The sequence below is a fragment of the Galleria mellonella genome, unplaced genomic scaffold, assembly GCF_026898425.1.
Source record: "Galleria mellonella isolate WM207_F2 unplaced genomic scaffold, CSIRO_AGI_GalMel_v1 utg35, whole genome shotgun sequence".
Taxonomy (NCBI): domain Eukaryota; kingdom Metazoa; phylum Arthropoda; class Insecta; order Lepidoptera; family Pyralidae; genus Galleria; species Galleria mellonella.
The window spans coordinates 1,211,545-1,230,980 of record NW_026442082.1 but is presented as its reverse complement, the minus strand read 5'-3'; the positions used below and the strand labels follow the sequence as shown (position 1 = coordinate 1,230,980).

General features: G+C 34.5%; 1 protein-coding gene across 1 annotated transcript in view; it reads right to left on the bottom strand.

The window, feature by feature from the left end:
- Positions 1 to 19,436, bottom strand: part of LOC113514214 (lateral signaling target protein 2 homolog) — a 45,487-nt gene that overhangs the window by 7,018 nt on the left and 19,033 nt on the right. The window contains exons 2-9 of the mRNA XM_026898229.3: positions 13,925 to 14,065; positions 7,002 to 7,139; positions 6,648 to 6,838; positions 5,641 to 5,788; positions 4,585 to 4,690; positions 4,014 to 4,169; positions 2,585 to 2,690; positions 236 to 1,792 (exon numbers count right to left, since the gene is read on the bottom strand). Coding sequence (XP_026754030.2) covers positions 236 to 1,792; positions 2,585 to 2,690; positions 4,014 to 4,169; positions 4,585 to 4,690; positions 5,641 to 5,788; positions 6,648 to 6,838; positions 7,002 to 7,139; positions 13,925 to 14,065 — 2,543 coding nt within the window. The remainder of the gene's footprint in view (positions 1 to 235; positions 1,793 to 2,584; positions 2,691 to 4,013; positions 4,170 to 4,584; positions 4,691 to 5,640; positions 5,789 to 6,647; positions 6,839 to 7,001; positions 7,140 to 13,924; positions 14,066 to 19,436) is intronic.

The following is a 19,436-nucleotide window of genomic DNA, read 5'->3' as shown; positions in this document are numbered from 1 at the left end:
TTTGATAAGAATCCTGATTATGGCAGTATTATTTTCTAAGACATTTTACAATGTAAACGTATTATTTATTGTTATACCTACACTTGAAAACTCTACAAGCAGTTACATATTATTCTCGCCTGTTTCGATTTTAATTAAATAATAAATATTAGAATATTGAAATTTTTATATTTTTAAATATATCAAAATCTCTTTAACTATACAGAGAAAGAATAATAAAAATATCGAAACCCACCTTTCATCAACAAAATGATCCAAATTTAACCTCAACGGATTTTGGTTTTGTGTGGACCTATTATCCAATATAACCATTCCCGGTGACCACATTTTACTCTTCTTCTTCTTACTCTTACTACCTGACTTCCGACTCTTCTGTCTAGAACTACTCTGAGATGAATCCGGAACTACGTCCGTGCTAGAACTAACATTATTGTCTTCAACTAACGAACTAATCTTTGTATCAGCTACTCTATGTCTCCTTAACTCTGTAAGCACTTCATCTATAGTCATATATTCGTCTTCGGTAGGATCGACGCAGCAGTCTTGAACTTTAACATTGGTCGCTTCATTCAACCCTTCCTCGTCTGAACTTAGTCTATTTAATACATCTATCCTAGAAGAGCCAGCTTCGTTCTTCATAGTGTCCTGCTCTACATAATTTATATTTACAACATCATTATTTACATCTGAAAAGGAACTTTCTAGTGTGTTTTTGGTGTCTTTCTCGTCAGGACTTTCTAATACCCTGTTCTGTTGCATGAAGTGATTCTCTTTTATATCTTTACTCTGTTCTGTATCGGGAGACCTATCTAAACTAGTATTTTCTGTACTAACCCCAGAATCCACAGGTGATTCATGTTCACTTTCATAACCTAACATAAACTTAACCCTTTCGTCTTCTTCTCTATCAATAGTCATTTTGGCGGAATGAAAACTCGTATTGTCGTCTGCATTCTCTTCCATGAAGTTTTGCCTGAACTCTTCATTGGTTAATAGTAGAGAACTTAAATTAGCATTAGCTATAGATATGTTTGTATTTACGATTTGAGTATCAATATTGTCTGGAATTATAAGTGGGAGATCAGAGTTCATTATAGAATTATTAATATCTAAATTTTCAGTGTCCTGATTGAAAATTGCAGAATTGTTGTGTGACAACGACATGACGACGGGCTCTTGGCTGATCGCGTTCGGTATTAAGTAACCGTGACTAGTTGATGGCATACCGCTTAGCTGCTCGTTCCTGGGTCCACTGTAACCGAACGGTTCACCGTCATTCGTTATAAGGGTTGGTACGTCGTTCGTGGAGAACGATTTCTGATTGTGATCCAATTCGACATCACTAGTTACGATTGAGGACAAGCGATCGGTAATTTCCGTTACTTGCTCGTTGAGTGACGTCACTAGATCATTGTCAGGCAATGGCCGTTCGGTGGACGTCGACGCGGCCGCGTTGATGACTAAAGGATCGAACATCATTAGACCATTCGTCGACAGATTACGGAGCGATGAGAGATCGCTGCTCTCGCGGGTCGACTTTCTTCTGGTCGCTTCCATGAAATTATCATTGGAAATATCACTGCTCTCTGCTCTGCTGGTTTTCCGTCTAGTATCTAGAAAGTTGTCGTTCGTTTGGAATGTATCAGTACTGGTCGTGTCAGCAGAGTGTCGGTTCGATTCGTGTTCAGAGTCTGTGTCGTTGTTGAGCCGTCGTAAGCCGTCGATGATGGGCGTCATCACTTCTATATTGTCAGGTAGGTAGTCACCGTCCGTTATTGTTGGTTCGCTGGAGCTGCAGATAGAAAAATACAGTCATAGTATAAATCATAAATTACTATTTACCAGAGGGAGACTTTGTACAAAAGTCGATTGCTTGGGTACGTCTGTCCCATTCGTGTTTTTATTGTGAAGCAGTTGTGTTTGCATGGCTGTGTTTCGGTTTGAAGGGTGGGATATGGCGTGAATTTACAGGGTACAGAGGAATAACATCTGAGTCCTCAGGAATGGCAACGCATGGGGGGTATCATGGACGAAACAGTATACTATAGTCTAGTGTCTAGTGTAGTCTATAGACGACGGTTACCACTTTCCATCAGATGGAACGTCAGCTTGTTTGCCATTCTAAATTCTATAAAAAAAAATATTAAAAAAGACTTGAAAGTGAAATTTTAGTGCTTCGCAAAAATAGCGACTAATAAACACATACACAAAAATGACGAAATATTTATAAGTAATGTCAAATATCTATCACTTTACTACAAAAAATGTTATAAAATATATTGTAAAAAAAGATATGAATGTTTAATACAAAAAGTAAGGCAATCACTAAACTATAAAAGACATTTCGTCATAGTCGTAGAATACTGACGGATCTTTATATGTATTCTTTGTCAGATCCGTCAGTATTCTACGACTATGACGACTTTATAATTTGTATGTATAATATAATTTTTTTTAGATATTCGAAGTGTGTCACCAGCTTAAATAGATTTATAAATTAACTGAATAGAGACGCGATCATACTAGATAGCGTAATAAATAACTCCTAAAGGGTTAATACAAAAAAATAAGACTGCATCCATACCTTTGCGTGTAGAGGTCCCGACAGTGCGCATGGTCTGCATAGAATCGCGATACAAACTCGCCGATGTCCGGATACGGGCATGAATCCTCATTTTTAGTTTCAGGGCCTGAAATTATAATATACAAACACCTTAAATCAAAAACTCAAAGGGTCATTTATTTTTTTAATAAACATACATAAATGGAAAACATATTAGATGAAAAAATAAGATACACCATTATACTTGGTGAACCAATTGTAATATTTTTTTATACCACTGAGGTGGTAAACAAGCATACCGCCCACCTGATGGTAAGTGGTTACCGTAGCCTATGAACACCTGCAATACCAGAGGTATTACGCGTGCGTTGCCGACCCTGAATAATTTCCACAGGCTTTTATTTAACTATAATAACAATATGGCATTCATCATCTTCCTGCCCTTATCCCAATTATTATGTTTTTATCCATTTTTTTTTTATAGGTGATAATGAAATAGTAACCCCACCCGCGCTATCGGTATACGCTGATAGGGCACCAGTGAAGGATGATAGACGAGGATGAAACAGGTCAGTCAGCCCATCGTGACGAATTCAACGAGAATTGTTTACGATGGTTTCCAGGGGGAACCACGCGGAGGTTGACCTGATATTGCTAGCAATGGGGCTGTCAAACTCCATTGCTAACAATTCCTTCCCCCCAAAGTTTTTATCCATATTATTCAAGGTTGTGGCTTTTGATTTGACAGCAGCCTGACTAACGTCAACCCTACGGGGGGAAGGGATTGTTAGTAATGGGGTCAAATAGCCCCATTACTAGCAATATACCCTGTCAGGTCGACCTCCACGTGGATCTCCCTGGAAACCATAGTGGCTAATTCTAGTTGAATTCGTCAGGATGGGCTAACTGACCTGCTTTAATCTTCATTAGTCACCTATAACTGGTGCCCCGCCATTGTATACCGATAGCGCAGACGGGATTACCATACCATTATCACTCATTAAAAAAAAAACGTCAACCGTAGGGTTCGAAATGCATTTGTTGGTCGTATCCGCCACCTACGGTAAGAAGAAAAGGATAGAGTGAAAAGGAAGACAATGGTAGGAGCAAGTAAAGGAAATTGGTAAAAAAAAGAATGAAGTATTTATGGGAAAAGGGTGAACAGTGCACTTGCGGAGGGATACTGGTCAGAAAATGCAATTATATGTATATGTCTATAATAATGCATTGATAAGGCAAAAGCAGTCAAATAATAATAATACATAGTATTCTCTTATAAAGATAACATTCTCTTTTCGGTTTATCATATTCATGGACCATGATGCCCCCGTGTCTGTTCAATATGATGTGATCACATGTCGTACTATAATAATAAAAAATAAACAAAACCACGATATAACACTAGTTGATAAATAAACCCCATATGCAGACGACATGTTACATTCCTTACCTAGAGGCAAATCGAGCGAGGATAGGCTGGATAGGTCCTCGTTGGTGCAGAGGAGCCGCTCGAGCGCCATCAACTCGCGGCGATCCAGCGTCCACAGCAGCGAGCGAATCTTGTGGAGCAGGGTTCGAAATGGGCGGAACATGTCCGACATCTCCTCTGAAAACGATAATTTAAAACTCTTTATTGTTCCCGCCACATACAATTACATGAAATATGTAGATAAAAAGAGAAGCATTACATGAATATGGATATAAAATAATACATAATATAAACAGAGTAATTGGTTTTTATTTTAATTATATTCATACAAGTATATGTTACATATCGTTGTATGAATATGTATGCATTGTTTTATATTCATGATATACTTACGTATGTCTAATGTGATTTTTATTTTGATAGAATGATGTAACATATCCGATTGTTTTATAACAAATACATTTTACTCAGTAAAAGAAACTATTAAAATATTTAAATTTGGAATGCGTAATTGTCTATTTTGTTTACCAGTTTTGATTTGTTATAAACAGTTCTCTGTTCTGTAAAGGAAAAGGTCATTCAATATCCATACCAGGTGGTTTGTCTATGCTCAACGGACCGCTGGAGTATATAAGGAGACCGCTGACAATCGCCAGCCTGGGGACAGCGAACATCAATGCTGGATCGTACGAGTCCACCTGAAACCATACATTTAAAAAGACATTAATAATTTTTGTTCAAGTATTTTAAAGTTCATCAAATACTAGCTTTCAGGGGGGAAAGGGATTGTAATAATGGAGACTGAGAATCCCATTGCTAGCAATATACCCAACCAGGTCGACCTCCTCGCGGTTCTCCCTGGAAACTATCATGGTTAATTCTTGATGAATTCATCATGATGAGCTAACTGGCCGGTTTTCATTCTCATCTATCACCCTTCACGTGTGCTTCGCTAGCGTATCCCGTTAGCACAGGCTGTTACCATACCATTTTCACCCATCAAAAAAAAATACTAGCTTTCAGCCGCGACTTTGTCAGCGTTTATGTCAGGGATATATTTACTGACCAAGATAAAAATATACTTCTACATTCTTCTACCTCCCATATAGTATGTGTATACCCAATTTCATAATGGTTGGTTAGGCCGTTAGAGAGCTATAAGGTAACAAAAACCAAGCAAACTCACTTCTACAGTTATAATATTAGTAAAGATTATACAATTATGTTACCATGTGATCCCAGCATAGAACAGACCACCCCTTCCTTTCCAGTGTATGTCGTAAAAGGCGACTAAGGATGGGCGAAGAATGGGCAGCAGCGTCCCTCTTAAAACATCTCCAAAGCCTAACTGCGGTTGCCAACCCGCCTGTCAAGTGTAGCAAGTACTGGCAAAACTTCCCAAAGGGGAGGCTTCTGTTCAGCAATGAACAGTTAAAGGCTGACATGTTACAATTATAAAAAAAAAAAATATTATGACGATGGTATAACTGGCTACTGCTATCAGAGATAACAGTCTTGAGAATATTTATGTTTTATTAATACTGACTCTCTATGATGCCAATTTTAAAATTTCGTTACAATAACCCTCCCTCCCATCAGATCCCACAACTTTTCAAAATTAAATAGTAAAAATCCAACTAATACAAACCTGCTCCTGTGTTAAAAGGTTCTGCTTGAGCGCTCGCCGAAGACTCTCTGAGAACAGTACGCAGATAAGCTGCTGAGCTTCGAACTCGTGTGGGGTCTTCACGTTCACCATCGCGCTTACGTAGCACAGTTCGAATTCCGCGAACAATCTGGAAACAGTACCACGGGAATTGTTAAAAAATAATTGTAATGATATACCTTCAATTCTATTAATATAAGAAATGTAAAATTTCGTAACGACGGATAAATGGATGAATGACTCTTTCAGACAACAACAATATTGTCCGATACGACAAACTTCAAAAAAAGAGCATATTCCTTTTTAAAAGGCCGGCAGCACACCTGCAATACCACTGCTGTTGTGGGTGATCATGGGCGGCGGTAGTCACTTACCATCAGGTGAGCCGCATGCTCGTTTGCCCCGTGTTGTAAAAAAAAAGACAAAAGTACTGAACGGATTTGAATAAAATTTAGGACACGGGAAATTTAAATCCTAATTTAGCACATAAAAAAATAAAACAAATTGATTATAAACTTAAATATAAATATTTCTTCATGCACCATCCCACTGTAAGATTCATAGACAATAATCAGATTTCCTTGAAACTTTGATGAGCCTTATCACTCAATCTAGATTTTGGCTGTACATATAGCAGTTGTGTTAAAAATGTGTGCCAAGTTTGTCCTACAGCGAATAAAATTGTACACAGGTGCTCTTTATATAGAAAAGGTCAGTAAAAGCCAAAGAATTTTAAAAATATTCTATTTTCCAAAAGAAAACGCAAGTTTATGTGGAAGCTGCCGATAAGACATTACAACGATCACAAAGCAACGTTTTAAGATAGATCATTATTGTCATAATGATTATACATACATATAATTTGCTGAATTAATCATAGTTGTCATAATTGTTCCGTGTGGTGATGTAGAATGAATACCACTATACCTCCATCGACCTTCAGAACTATTAGATATTTAATAAGATCAATTTTTATATTTTTTACTGACCTGTCAAATATCCTCAAGCTCTCGTGCAGCATATCATCGTGCTGGGACAGAGCCAACTCCCTCGGCCTCAGACACTGCTCACGGAGTAGCGACCGCACCGTTTCGAGGCTCCGCGTTAACGCTCTGGCTAGTGGGCGCATCGCTGCCGATTCCTCTTCTCTATTCATTATCGAGGAACCAGCTGCGAGACACTGAAAAATTGAAATAGAAATCGATAAAAAGTCTATTTTCTAGAAATGTGATGAACTTGACTTTATCCTCACCTGTCATCCCACGTATATAGAAAAACATACTGATAACACAGACAGGGCGACATTCTTCATAAAATTATTGTTCTTAAAAAATAAAACTTACCTCAGCACCAAACCACAATTGTCCAGCCAGGTTGTCTTGGAGTACATCTTCAGGGAACTTAACCCGGAACCCTCGTGCCACCCTCTCGTCGCCCAACAGTTGGTCCATTATTTGACTTGTGATATTTAACACGCGGTCCTGAAATAATTAATAAGTTGATCAATTTAATATTGTTTATATACTTGAACAGGTATAGTTATAGTATTTCTACGCATATTAATGTATATAAAATACAGACTTTTTAGATTGATCCTTAGAAATTACCAACAACAATAATAAATAATAATTACAGTAAACATTTATTACATACATTTAATAATTAAATAAACAACAATAAAGCGAAAAACAATCAGTACATTTTGCTGGTAATAGGAGCCACTTCTCTAGGCTCTAAGGTATAGGAGGGTGAACTCCCTGTGGATACGAGCTGTTCGATGGTAGAAAGTGACCGTGGGTATCATATTAAACAATTCCCCTGAGCACAGTTTATTGTACAAGTAGTAGAATATGCAGAATAAGGCAAAATCTCTCTTAAGACTTAAGAGTTCGATACCGCTTGTAAGCTTGGGATTCATCGACAATTCTCATAGCTCGTCGTTGCACTGAGTCCAAGGGGTTGAGCTAGTATTTAGGTGTTCCCGTCCATAAGTAACAGAAATACTCCATGTGGGGCCAGATTTGCGATTTATAGAGCATTAATCGTTAATCCGACGTGAAGCTTTGCTCTATTAAGCACACCAAGTTTTTTGAATGCTTGCTTCACCTTATCTTCCGAGATGGCCACGGAACTGTACGGAACGGACTTGTCAACATTAAGAATCCCAATACTTTTAGAGATGTTCAGAGGCGTGTCTTGGAATTGTGGAGCCACAGCAAATGGGATTTGGACTGACAAAGTATAGTCTTAAATATAGCTGGTTAACATTTTTATTATATTAAAGAGATAATAAAATAAATTTCATTTTATCCCCAAGATATTGAAGTGGTGACCAAAGGAAAAAATCACAATACAACAGTAGCAGTAACAAGCAACAAACGACCTGATCAGCGTGATAGTGAGCTAACATCCACTGCTTACAGGAGACAATTCGTCAGTGAGACATCAATGATTTTTTTGTATTGCCATATCAAACTTAGACCACACAAATTCAAATCAATTTATCTCCGTAAAATTGCCAAACATATTTGTACGGAAACTTCCGATGACGACTTCGTACTCATTAACCCTGAGAACGTTGAATGTGTGGGCAGTCACCTGTAGCCGTTTACAGATTTTTAAATGTGACAGTTCTTATTCTCAGATGTGACGTACAGGACAATTGAAATATCATGACTCATTCAATTCACATCAATCATTATTGGAATTTGCTATCCGTCTATGTTTACGTCACCAATATCAATTTATTTTTATTTACATTCGATAAAAATAGTAGCTAAGTAAAGTTAAATAATGTTTAAATATCATGTTAGATTATTTAGGACGCTGAAAATATTACTGAAGTAAATAAGATAAAAAATACTAAGTATTTATGCTATTAATATCAGGAGTCTTACTAAAAGCCTTTAAAATATGTCTGTCTGCGTTATTTTATTTAATGCTATTTTTATTTATAGCTAATGCAATCTCTGTCCAACATCGTGAATCTTTCAGATGTGCTTTCAACTACGATTCTCCAAAAAACCTGCCCCCGAAATATAGAAAGAAGCATTTTTTAAAATGCTTTCTGAGTGTGTCAATGTAAGATAGAAATCGCACTTGGTCAAAATCATCCATCTGTTTGTTTCGGTTTTTTATATTTGTATTCGCGAAAGTCGAACCTAAAATCTGATGTGTTTTATCTTGATACGCCTTATACGAGTAGTCTATTTAATCGGTTTTCTTGCTTCCATTATCAGCCAGTATTATGGGTTGTCTTTAACCACTGCGTGTTGCCAGTGATGACTTATGGAACCGAAACATGGTCCTACACGATTACCCATATGCAAAAACTAAAAGTTACTCAGCGGGCTATGGAGAGGACTATGCTCGGAGTCTCTTTGCGAGATAGAATCCAAAACGAGGATATCTGCAAAAGAACCAAAATAACGGACATAACCGACATAAACAAACTGAGTTCGCAGTGGGCTGGTCACATAGCTCGAAGAAGCGACAACCGATGGGGAATAAAGATTATTGAGTGGTGAACGTGTACGGGTAAACACAGTGTAGGACGACCACCCTCTAAATGGTGTGACGACCTGAAATGCATTGCAGGGAGTCAGTAGATGCAGGTGGCTCAGGACCGTTCTTTATGGCAGTCTATGGAGGAGGCTTATGTCCAGCAGTGGACGGATAATGGCTAAAATGATGATGATTATAGGTTGTAGTTTTGTTTTATAATCTAGCTAAATCCGAGTAGCTAGTACGAAATAAAATATACAAAAAGCAGCTGGCCTTCTTTCGGTAACACATTCCCGGAATACAGGATACGGGTATAGGTAATTATTAACACACTCGTATATTTAATTCTTAGAATTCCTCGATAATGATACAAGGAAAACTTTACATTGTATTTCATAGTATAATGTACTGAAGGTTTCCAGGGTTGTTTTCTTTGGTCGCACAATAAATACCATTACGATTTACCTCGTTATAATTTATCCTAAAAAAAAAACAACTCCGGACCCAGTTAAAATTGATAACGTTTATGAATAAATACGATAATATTGATACTAGTAATATATAACAACACAGATTTCCAGTAATTGATTATTTACAGTGTTGTCTAAATCGATAATAATAAAATAGATCCTTATTTAGTGTCATTTTTCTATACAAATACTGATAAATAATAAATGAACTGACAGGCCGCCTGATGGGAAGTAGCAGTAGTCGCGTCGCCTATAAATACGTACATACTATGATGTGAATAATATCAACTACATTATAGTTGAAACAAAAAGAATTATATATGATTTAAAACGTCTTTCCGATTTACCTATCTCTATTATAAATGCGAGTTTGTGAGGATAGATAAACGTTTGTTGATCTTTCACACAAAAAATATTGAACGGATTTCAATGAAATTTGGTACATGGATAGGTTATGTCCTAATTTAGAACCCAAGATATTTTATATGACTTACGCGGGCGCAGGATACAACATAAAGAACTTTATTTGTGTGCCAAATTTTTACCTAATCACAATATGTAAATTGAATAATATCGAAATATTTTCTTTAATCTTTATATTTATTTTTATAATTTATAATATTAGAAATGTACTATTAGTAACTTTCAATATTCTATTACAGTCTAAAGAATATTTTCCTATCAACCGTCCATAGAACATTTCAGTGCAATGCGTCCCAAATTGCCTTGGAATCGTTCGGGACATGCCAAAGGCATTAAATTACTGGTTATTCCTCACACTATGATACTATTACTCAGGCCGTTAAGATAGTATTATTAAATAAATTGATTACTAAAACAATACTGAACGTAACCTCGTAATGATAACAAAATAGGTATATTATCACCAAACTCAACGTTCTATGTCACGCATTAGTCAAGGTTTACGGTTCCAAATGACTGTTTATTGTTTACCACAAAGAAAACTTGTATGCTTACACATTTACTTAAGTACAACTAGACAATAACACAAAACAACTTAACCCCAAGTTATCTTTCAGCAAACTAAAGATCTGCGCTTTAGTACTTTATTCAAACGACAAGGACATTTTGTTCGCAAACGACAAATTAATCATATTAAAATGTTCGAATCAAAATGTCTAAATCAAAAAAATCAAACATATTAAAAAAAAAACTAAAAAAACGTCTATTGGGTCCAGCTGTTCTCAAAAATTTCGCTTGCGAACGATTAACATTTAACTTTAATTTATACAAATTAAATCATTTATGATAAGATCCAACAAACCGTACTGATAATAATATGTATATTTTATTGAAACAAAAAAAGCATGACTACAAACTGGAACCTAACTCAAGGTAGTAGATAACGCCCAAGACCGGTAACCACATGGCACGTTTTGTTATTATGAACACTATCAACCGACCTCCATACAACTTGATTGCGAATGAGTCATTGAATAAAAAAAAACTACGCAAGACCGCATTATATTTCCGAGTAGCTTCAAGTAGCTTGCACAGTTGAACTCAATTCGTTGGTCGGGTGATTTGCTGGTTTTCGTTACCACGAAACGTAATTTCAAAGATGCAGGCCAATATTTCATACCGTCGTTATGGTCAACTATGGTGTATGGTGAATTATTTTTACTAAGTAATTATGATCATCATTGCAGCCATTGTCCGTCCACTGCTGGACATAAGCCCCCCCAGTAGACTGCCATAAAAAACGATCCACAGCCACCTGCATCCACTGTCTCCCTGCAATGCATTTCAAGTCGTCACTCCATCTAGTGGGGGGTCGTCCTAGACTGCGTTACTACGTACGCCTACAAAATTATAACATACTGAAATTGTTGGCATTAGAATTGTTATTTAAAACCGACATTTACTAACGTTCATTATATAGTCTCATTGGTAGCAATATACAAGAATAAGAAACAGGGGGGTTATTAGGAATGGCGCTTAGCCATTTCATTGATACAGGAATAAGTAGAGCAGTAATTTCATCATCACGATTACTCGTAATATAACCCATTCCTCAAACTAGTGTTCGTATTCATTAATAGGGTTTCAAAAAAAAAATAGAAAATTATTAATAAATTAAAAACATAAAATTCTTATAACAAAATCAACCTTTTTTTTTGAGAATAAAAAAAAATGGAGACACTATTTATAAATAAAATTTTTTAAGGAATGTATTTCGGTAATGAATATTCGGTGATGTAAACCATATGTCAATGCATTGAATAATTCCAACTAGGTGGATCGTGTTTGCATTCCGAACAGCGATATTAAAAGATAGATGCCAACACTTGCTAAATAAATCACAGTTACCGCACTGTTTAATACTGATAAGGCTCTGCTTCCGAAGCAGATTAAGCAACCTTTAAGCGAAGCGTGAATGCAACCTCCATTATTTTATTTATACGGTATAACTTTATATCTGATAATTGTATATATATTTCCACTTCCATAAATTATAACAATTTTATGTTTACGATAAATTCATTAATTTAAAACGTTTGTAACGACGCAAAAGCAACGTTATTGTTTAATTAATATTTTCATTGATCCACGAAATTTTAATTGTAATGATTTATGAGGAGACGGTATAGCGCAAATTACAGTTCTATAATTATTTATTGGGCTTTAGTCATACTTTTTTTAATGGGTAACCCCGTATTAGAGTATCAGTACAAGCGTCGGTAACTATACCTACATGTTTATTAGATTAGTTCTCGTAAGAGTTTGCCGTATGGTCCCGGCATAGATTGGGTCACCCACTTCTTTTCCGTAGGTGTCATAAGAGGCGATTAAGTGAACTCAATGGTTGAGGGATCGGCAGCAGCATCCCCATTCAAACTTCATCAAAGCCTATCTACGGTTGCCAACCCGTCTGCCGATAGTCCCCTTTGAGAATCAATTATTTTCTAGCATCTCATAAAATGTTTAACTTTACTACATCTTGAAAATTATAATCGCAATGCATCTTATAATTATTATTTAATCATGGCGTGTTATAATTATTTTATTTTATTTCCGAATTCCAACTTACATTTCAATTGAGACTGTTCCTGAGATTGTTATAAAATAATTAAAACATAACTTTATAAACAACATTTAACAAAACATGAACACTTCTCATTTTTCCGCGAATTTTTATCGCCGCCCAATAACCTAGTATTAACGCCCCCTACAGGCAGCCTCTAACGCTACCAGAGGCACTCTGAAGGAAGCATTATCACTCACTTTGAAAATTAATTATCTGAACATGCAACACTAAATTCTTGTAATAAATAAACATCGAAATAATGAAACGTTAGAAGTTTATTTGTCTCTATTACAAATATTTCGTCACAAAATAATAAAATACAATCAGTTACTACAGCTATAACAATTTACAGCATCATGAACAATTGTTGATGACGATGTACAAAGTTGTGACTTACGAGGTCGCAACACTTGTTGAGAAATGAGGTTAAAGAATAATATTAAAACAATAGAAGAGACCAAATCTTGTCAATATTATTATACCGTACATAATTCTATATATGTACATATAATAAAATGGACGCCATTAAATATTTTACGAAAAGTTGTAAGACAAAACGATGTTTTCAATTTTTTTACCTATGTAACATATCACATAAAAATACTATATAAAGCAATTTATTATGCATAGGCTACAAAAAATAAAATATTACAATAGATTTAAAAAAAAAACGTAAAATAAATAAGTGTGAAAAAATCCAGTAAGTACAAAATTGATGGTGACAGTAGGTACGACAATACTATACGCGAAGAAGGTCGTGAGTACGTCTAATTTACTTAGATATATAATCGAAGTCTATATTAATGTTATGTTATATATGTACAATGTTGTAAAATTAAAAAAGTGCTAACCTAACCCCTGTTATCGCTTATATGATACAGTAAACAAACCGTTTTATTTACCCTTGATTATGACGTGAGATTATTTTATTCAGATTGCTCTTAAAATGCTATATATAGAAGCCACAAAACCATATCATAGATAAAATATATTTTATATATACCCATATCTTAAGGTCTTCTGAAACGTTAATTTGTTTAATAACAATTAAACTAAAATAATAACAACTATTAGTCAAGAAATTTGATATATTGGGAGGGCACTAAAATATTACCAGATAAAAAACATAATAGCATAATAGTTATCATGAGTATCACAGTATATTCTATGAAGTCTATAATGATTTTCATGTCATCGGTATATTTGTCATTTCAGACTGTATGAAAAGTTTATTTCAACTAACCTGCGCATGCCTGAGCTGATTGACAAGAGTAGAGCATCTCTCCGGGTCTTTCCGGCCGTCAAACGAATCCAACTCCGTCGCGACCATGTTGAGTGCATCGTCGGCGAAGAAGAACTGCGCTAGCAACGACCGGTCATCCCTCTGAAAATAAAAAAAAAATGAGATGAATAGAATAGAAAGAAATGTCAAATCGTTTGTTTTATCCACGAACGTCTTTGAAAGGTTAGACTTGATTACACCAAGACATAAAGAATGGAAGAAGATAATTTAAGATTAGAATAAAACACCACTTCACACACAATATATTTCTATTTAGAACTCAAAACCGTGCCTCTAATATCGTAGTTGTTTTAAATCTAAAAAAAACAGTTGCATCATTTGTCACAAAACTAATATGCAGTGAACCCTATCAGTCGCAACAAGTATTAGCATGGCCATAAAAAAGTTACAAATAGAGAACCTCCTCCTTTATCACTTAAAATTCAAAAGGCTTTATTGACAGCAATAGAAACAAAATTACGCCAAACAGACTTGTAACTCCATCCATTGAATTGAGTGAATTGCATAACTAAACACGTGTAAGACTAGTCGATGATACGATGGCGTAATTTCTAAATTTATCTGTCAACTACAGGCTTCTAAAAATATTGGTTTCATAATTTATATCTACAAAAGAATATTTACTGTATAGAGTCCCATTTAGATATTTCATAGGGTGAAATGAAACCAGAAAACACTTCTAGAGGGGCATCTACTTCGTAATCCTGCTTCTGCTGCCAAGCAGTTATATTTGTATGGCTGTGTCTCGATTTGAAAGAGATATTGCAATTAAATTATCAGAAATAAAAACATGTGATATAATAGGCATTACATTGCATTCCTTCGTGTCCGTGGTGCTGTTCATGTATATAGACGACTGTTAACAGTTTAGCTAAAATAGGCGATAATTTTTTTTTTTTTATTTTATTAATTGCATAATTTTCCTTGTGACCTGATTGAGTGATTACTATTAAGTGAGGTATGTATTCAAATTGCTTCGCTTTTAGATAAAAACGCGATTTAATTAAAAAAAACTCATAATAAATAGTTAACACTTAGATACCTACATAATCATTTTAGTTATAAGTATAGGTATTTATATAAATCTATGTTCATTTACCGTGTTATTTCATTTGAGATCATTCACCTTCGTATGTAGCGTGTGGCATAGAAGAGAAAATATCGTTAACATTTATTCTAGACATATTTTATTTTAAAAACAGTTTAATTGCTGTCGTTTCAGCCTAGCCTACATATTTTATTGTCCTCTGCTGTGTATAGCAAAAATAATAAATCAAACTATGCTGTCTGACAGAGGATCAATAATCCTTGAAACTGGCGTGTGCCTATATATGCGTTATAAATGTACGAATAAAGTAAGAATAACGGTAATGTTCTCTCTGCCTACTTTGTAAGGAATCAGGCGTGAAGTTAAATTAATTAGACGAAATTCTTAAATCTCAGATCACTTAATGCCTATTATATCTATGTTTCAAAAAATTTAGTCTAAAGCCCCTAAAAATGTATATTTTTTTATTAAAATTTTAAATGGAATTACATTATATACATATATATATATATATATATATATATATATATATATATATATATATATATATATATATATCGGATTTAGGCTGTTACATAGTAAAATATAAAATTACTAATATTTCATCAGAATTTAAAAAAAATAGTTCAAAATTCAGTCATACTTTTTTTAATTTTTTAACACATAACTCCGTTAATTATAAACCGATTTAGAAGATTATTATTTTATCTAAAAAGATATACTTTTAGATTGATCCCCTTGTAATTGTATCAAGATCAGTTTAGAAGTTTAATTTTTAAATTAAAATAATTTTTCGATTTTGCCACAAATGAAATCGATTTATTGTTTGTAACCCGCGATATACAACCACAGATAAAAAAAAACAATGAAAATAAAGCCCATTCAACAAAAATATGCACATATTTATTAATCACTCTGTGATCCCTGTAGTCAAACATTTTTTTTATAAAACTGGAAATAACAAGGTACGGAAATTTAGAAAAAAAATATAACATATGGACTCCAATTTAATATTTTTTAAAAAGTTCAATCATGTTTTGGCATACGATAATATTTTTTTTATTGTTAACATTTTATAAGCGTCAATTTTGTAGAGAAATGTGAAATTGTGAATCTTGCGGTTTTTAGTACATTGAATAGTATTAGATCACATGAATAAAACGTTTATCTATAAAGTATAATATAACTATAGTAATCTCATTTTTTCTTTGTAATCACACAACCAAATAATAGACGTCCTACGTCGTTAATAATGGAGGTAAATTCAGAATTTGCCGCGACCTTCGTCAGACCTTCACACTATGTTTCAGATATCTTCCGGTAACGTGCACACATCGCTTAGCTTAATTTATCGCACCAATGAGATCCATTTTCATATTTACATAAAGCAGGGAGTAAACCTAATTGCAATCTCTATTTATTATTGATTTTTGAAACGGCAAAAAATTTAAGAGCTAACTTGACAGTTGGACGCGGCATGTTACAAGAAATGTTGAGCATCCTCAACATTTCTTTTTCTTAATCATTCCGCTAAACTCATATTTACTAAAGAAACATGGATTCAATGATATCACTGACTGACAGAGAATGCAATTAAGCATAAATTCCGTCCTGTACACGAACCCCCACTCTTTTCTAACTCGCTCAATAATCGCGATGCTACATTTTAATTAAATATTTTATTATTGAGAGAAAACTAATAACAACGCAATAATGTTTAGAAGCGAACAGGTTTGCCATTTGCATTTACGTTTTAGCGCCACTATTGATTCCGCAATCAGATACCAACCGTAACATATTGAATTAAGGTTTGTAGTACCTTGTAGTGGATATTACAAAAGTTTGTGATGAAAGTAAAAGAGGACAGACGGGCAGTGGGGTGTGACGGTTGTCGCCTTGATCTAGACGCTACCGGTGCCGTTCACAACGCAGTCCTCGTCAACGGGAGTGTTAGATAATATACGGATAGCAATAATTAAATATTATCATCATCACGATTTATTAGTATTTTTTTTTGTTTATTTTTCAAACTTATATTCATTTTTAAAGGGAATTTTATGAACTAATTATTACTTTTAAAACTTATTGCCTTTTTTTCTAAATTTAGTGTCTCTGTAATCTAAATTTAGCTCACCCGGCAAACACTTTGCCCTCTATAGTGTAAGGCCTATAAATCACTTGTCGGGATAAAAACTTGGAGTAGTTCTCAAGTTCTAGTAAATAATATCATTATATATATGAGCCATTATCCATTCACTGCTGGACATAAGCCTCCCCCATAGACTGTCATAAGGAACGGCCCTGAGGTATTTGCATCCACTGATAACCTGCAATGTATTTGAGATCGTCACTCTAGTTAGTAAGTGGGAAGTCGTCCTACACTGTTTGCCTGTACAAGGTCTCCACTCAAGAACCATTCATCCCAATTGGTTGTCGGTTCTTCGAGCTATGTTATATGTCCATTGCAATATACATTGACAAAATTTAATTAAAATTGGTTAAGCAGTTTCACAGTGAATTGAAATCGTTATATTATATTATAGAACAAAAAAAAAACGTGAGTTGAACTCTAATCCTCTCACACAGCCTTGACATCAAGACAGTTGCATAGCGATAGAAACAGGAATGTGATAAATGTACTCAACGAGATGATTTTGTACAAAGTTTACATCTGATAAAAATAAATAAATTTCAAAACAGAGCAGTATTTCGAAAATAATAATGTTATCAATGCATCATGTTTGATCTAATCGATAATGTTAATCGATTGTGTTCCTCTATCCGCCTGATAGTGGATTGATACAAGCCAATCATATATCGACATTGTCAGTGCATTTTTCATAACAAAATCACGTCTACGAATGAATAAGAGAAGAAATAATAAGATCTCGCTCTTAGACTGAAGCTGCCCGAACAGGTCATGCTTCAGCATGTTGCAATCTTCTATGGCTTCTGTAGCAAATAATATCTAAGTATGTATAATCGTAATATTCGCCTAAGAGTAAATTAACTTACTGACAGTTAACCACCAATACTCAGAGTATTAACTCAAAATATATCTTATAAGAAACGGGAATTACCGAATTATTTAGGTAAACTATGATTTATTCATAATTCATATCAGGTGTTAACCGTCCATTGCTGAGCATATGCCTCCCCCATAAAGAGGGTTTTGCTAGTAGTTGCCACGCTTGGCAGGCGAGTTGGCAACCGTAGTTAGGTTATGGGTGATGTTTTAAGAGGGACGCTGCTGCCCATCCATTGACTATTAACTTCCCATAGTCGCCTCTTACGACACCCACCGACGAGTATACGATAATATATTTATTTTATTTTGAAAAGACAAAGTAGTCTGAAATTCTGGATTATATTCCTGATCCAAATGAAATATATACAAACACATCGTTACTGGAGTCGAGATGGATGAGTAACCCGCAGTATTTCAATAGGTGTGGCAAATGTCTGGCATTAATATCACATTACATGTCGGGTGCTCGAGTTTACGCAGGGTTGCCCACCGTATTTCAATTAATTTAATATTTTGCACAGCAAAACAAAGTTTCCCACCGTAACTAAATTAATTTGAAAGCAAGACGGGAGTAAATATAATCGATACCGAAAAGAATCATAAAAGTCGATACAGATTTTTTAAAAATGTATTGTTATAAAGAAATTTAAATTCCTTATGAATTCAAACAATGCTTTCGCATAAATATAAACCAATTATTATCCGCAATGAATTTGTCATTTAATCATCATCAAGCTCTAAGTTAAATCACACTAAGAAACAACAACGGGAAAAGTACAAGCAGCATAAAAGTGTTTTTTTCTTTTCGCTCATTACAAGAAGACAATAAATAATTTATAATATTTAAATGGCCTTTATATGTCAGCTTACAATTTTTCAAGTTTTCTTGTCTATTATCCACTGGAATATATTTAATAAAACAATTAATGTCAGAAACATATTACAAATTATTTATTTTTAATTAAAGAAAGTCGGTAACCCTATATCTACCAGATGCAGTATATACCATGTGTGAGAAATCCCTAAACCCACATATCAGCAATTATACGAAAGACAACTTCATATTCAGTTAATAATAGTGTGTTGCTTGCGATTATGAATGCGTTTTTCTTGTATTATTATGGTGTTGTAGTGATAGACTATACTCGTTCATCGTTATGGGATATTAAGTCAACGATTATTTATGTACTTATACAATTTTTTTGCGGTTCCTGGAATATCCAAATAGTTTTGGAAGTTCCGAAATAATTTTTAACCACTGAATAAAATACACGAATTTTCCTCTTCTTCTAAATACATAACCTAAATTCGGTTCAAGAGTCATAAACGTAAAAAATATGCATCGTCTAGTAATCAGCCAGTCAGTGAGTCATAGC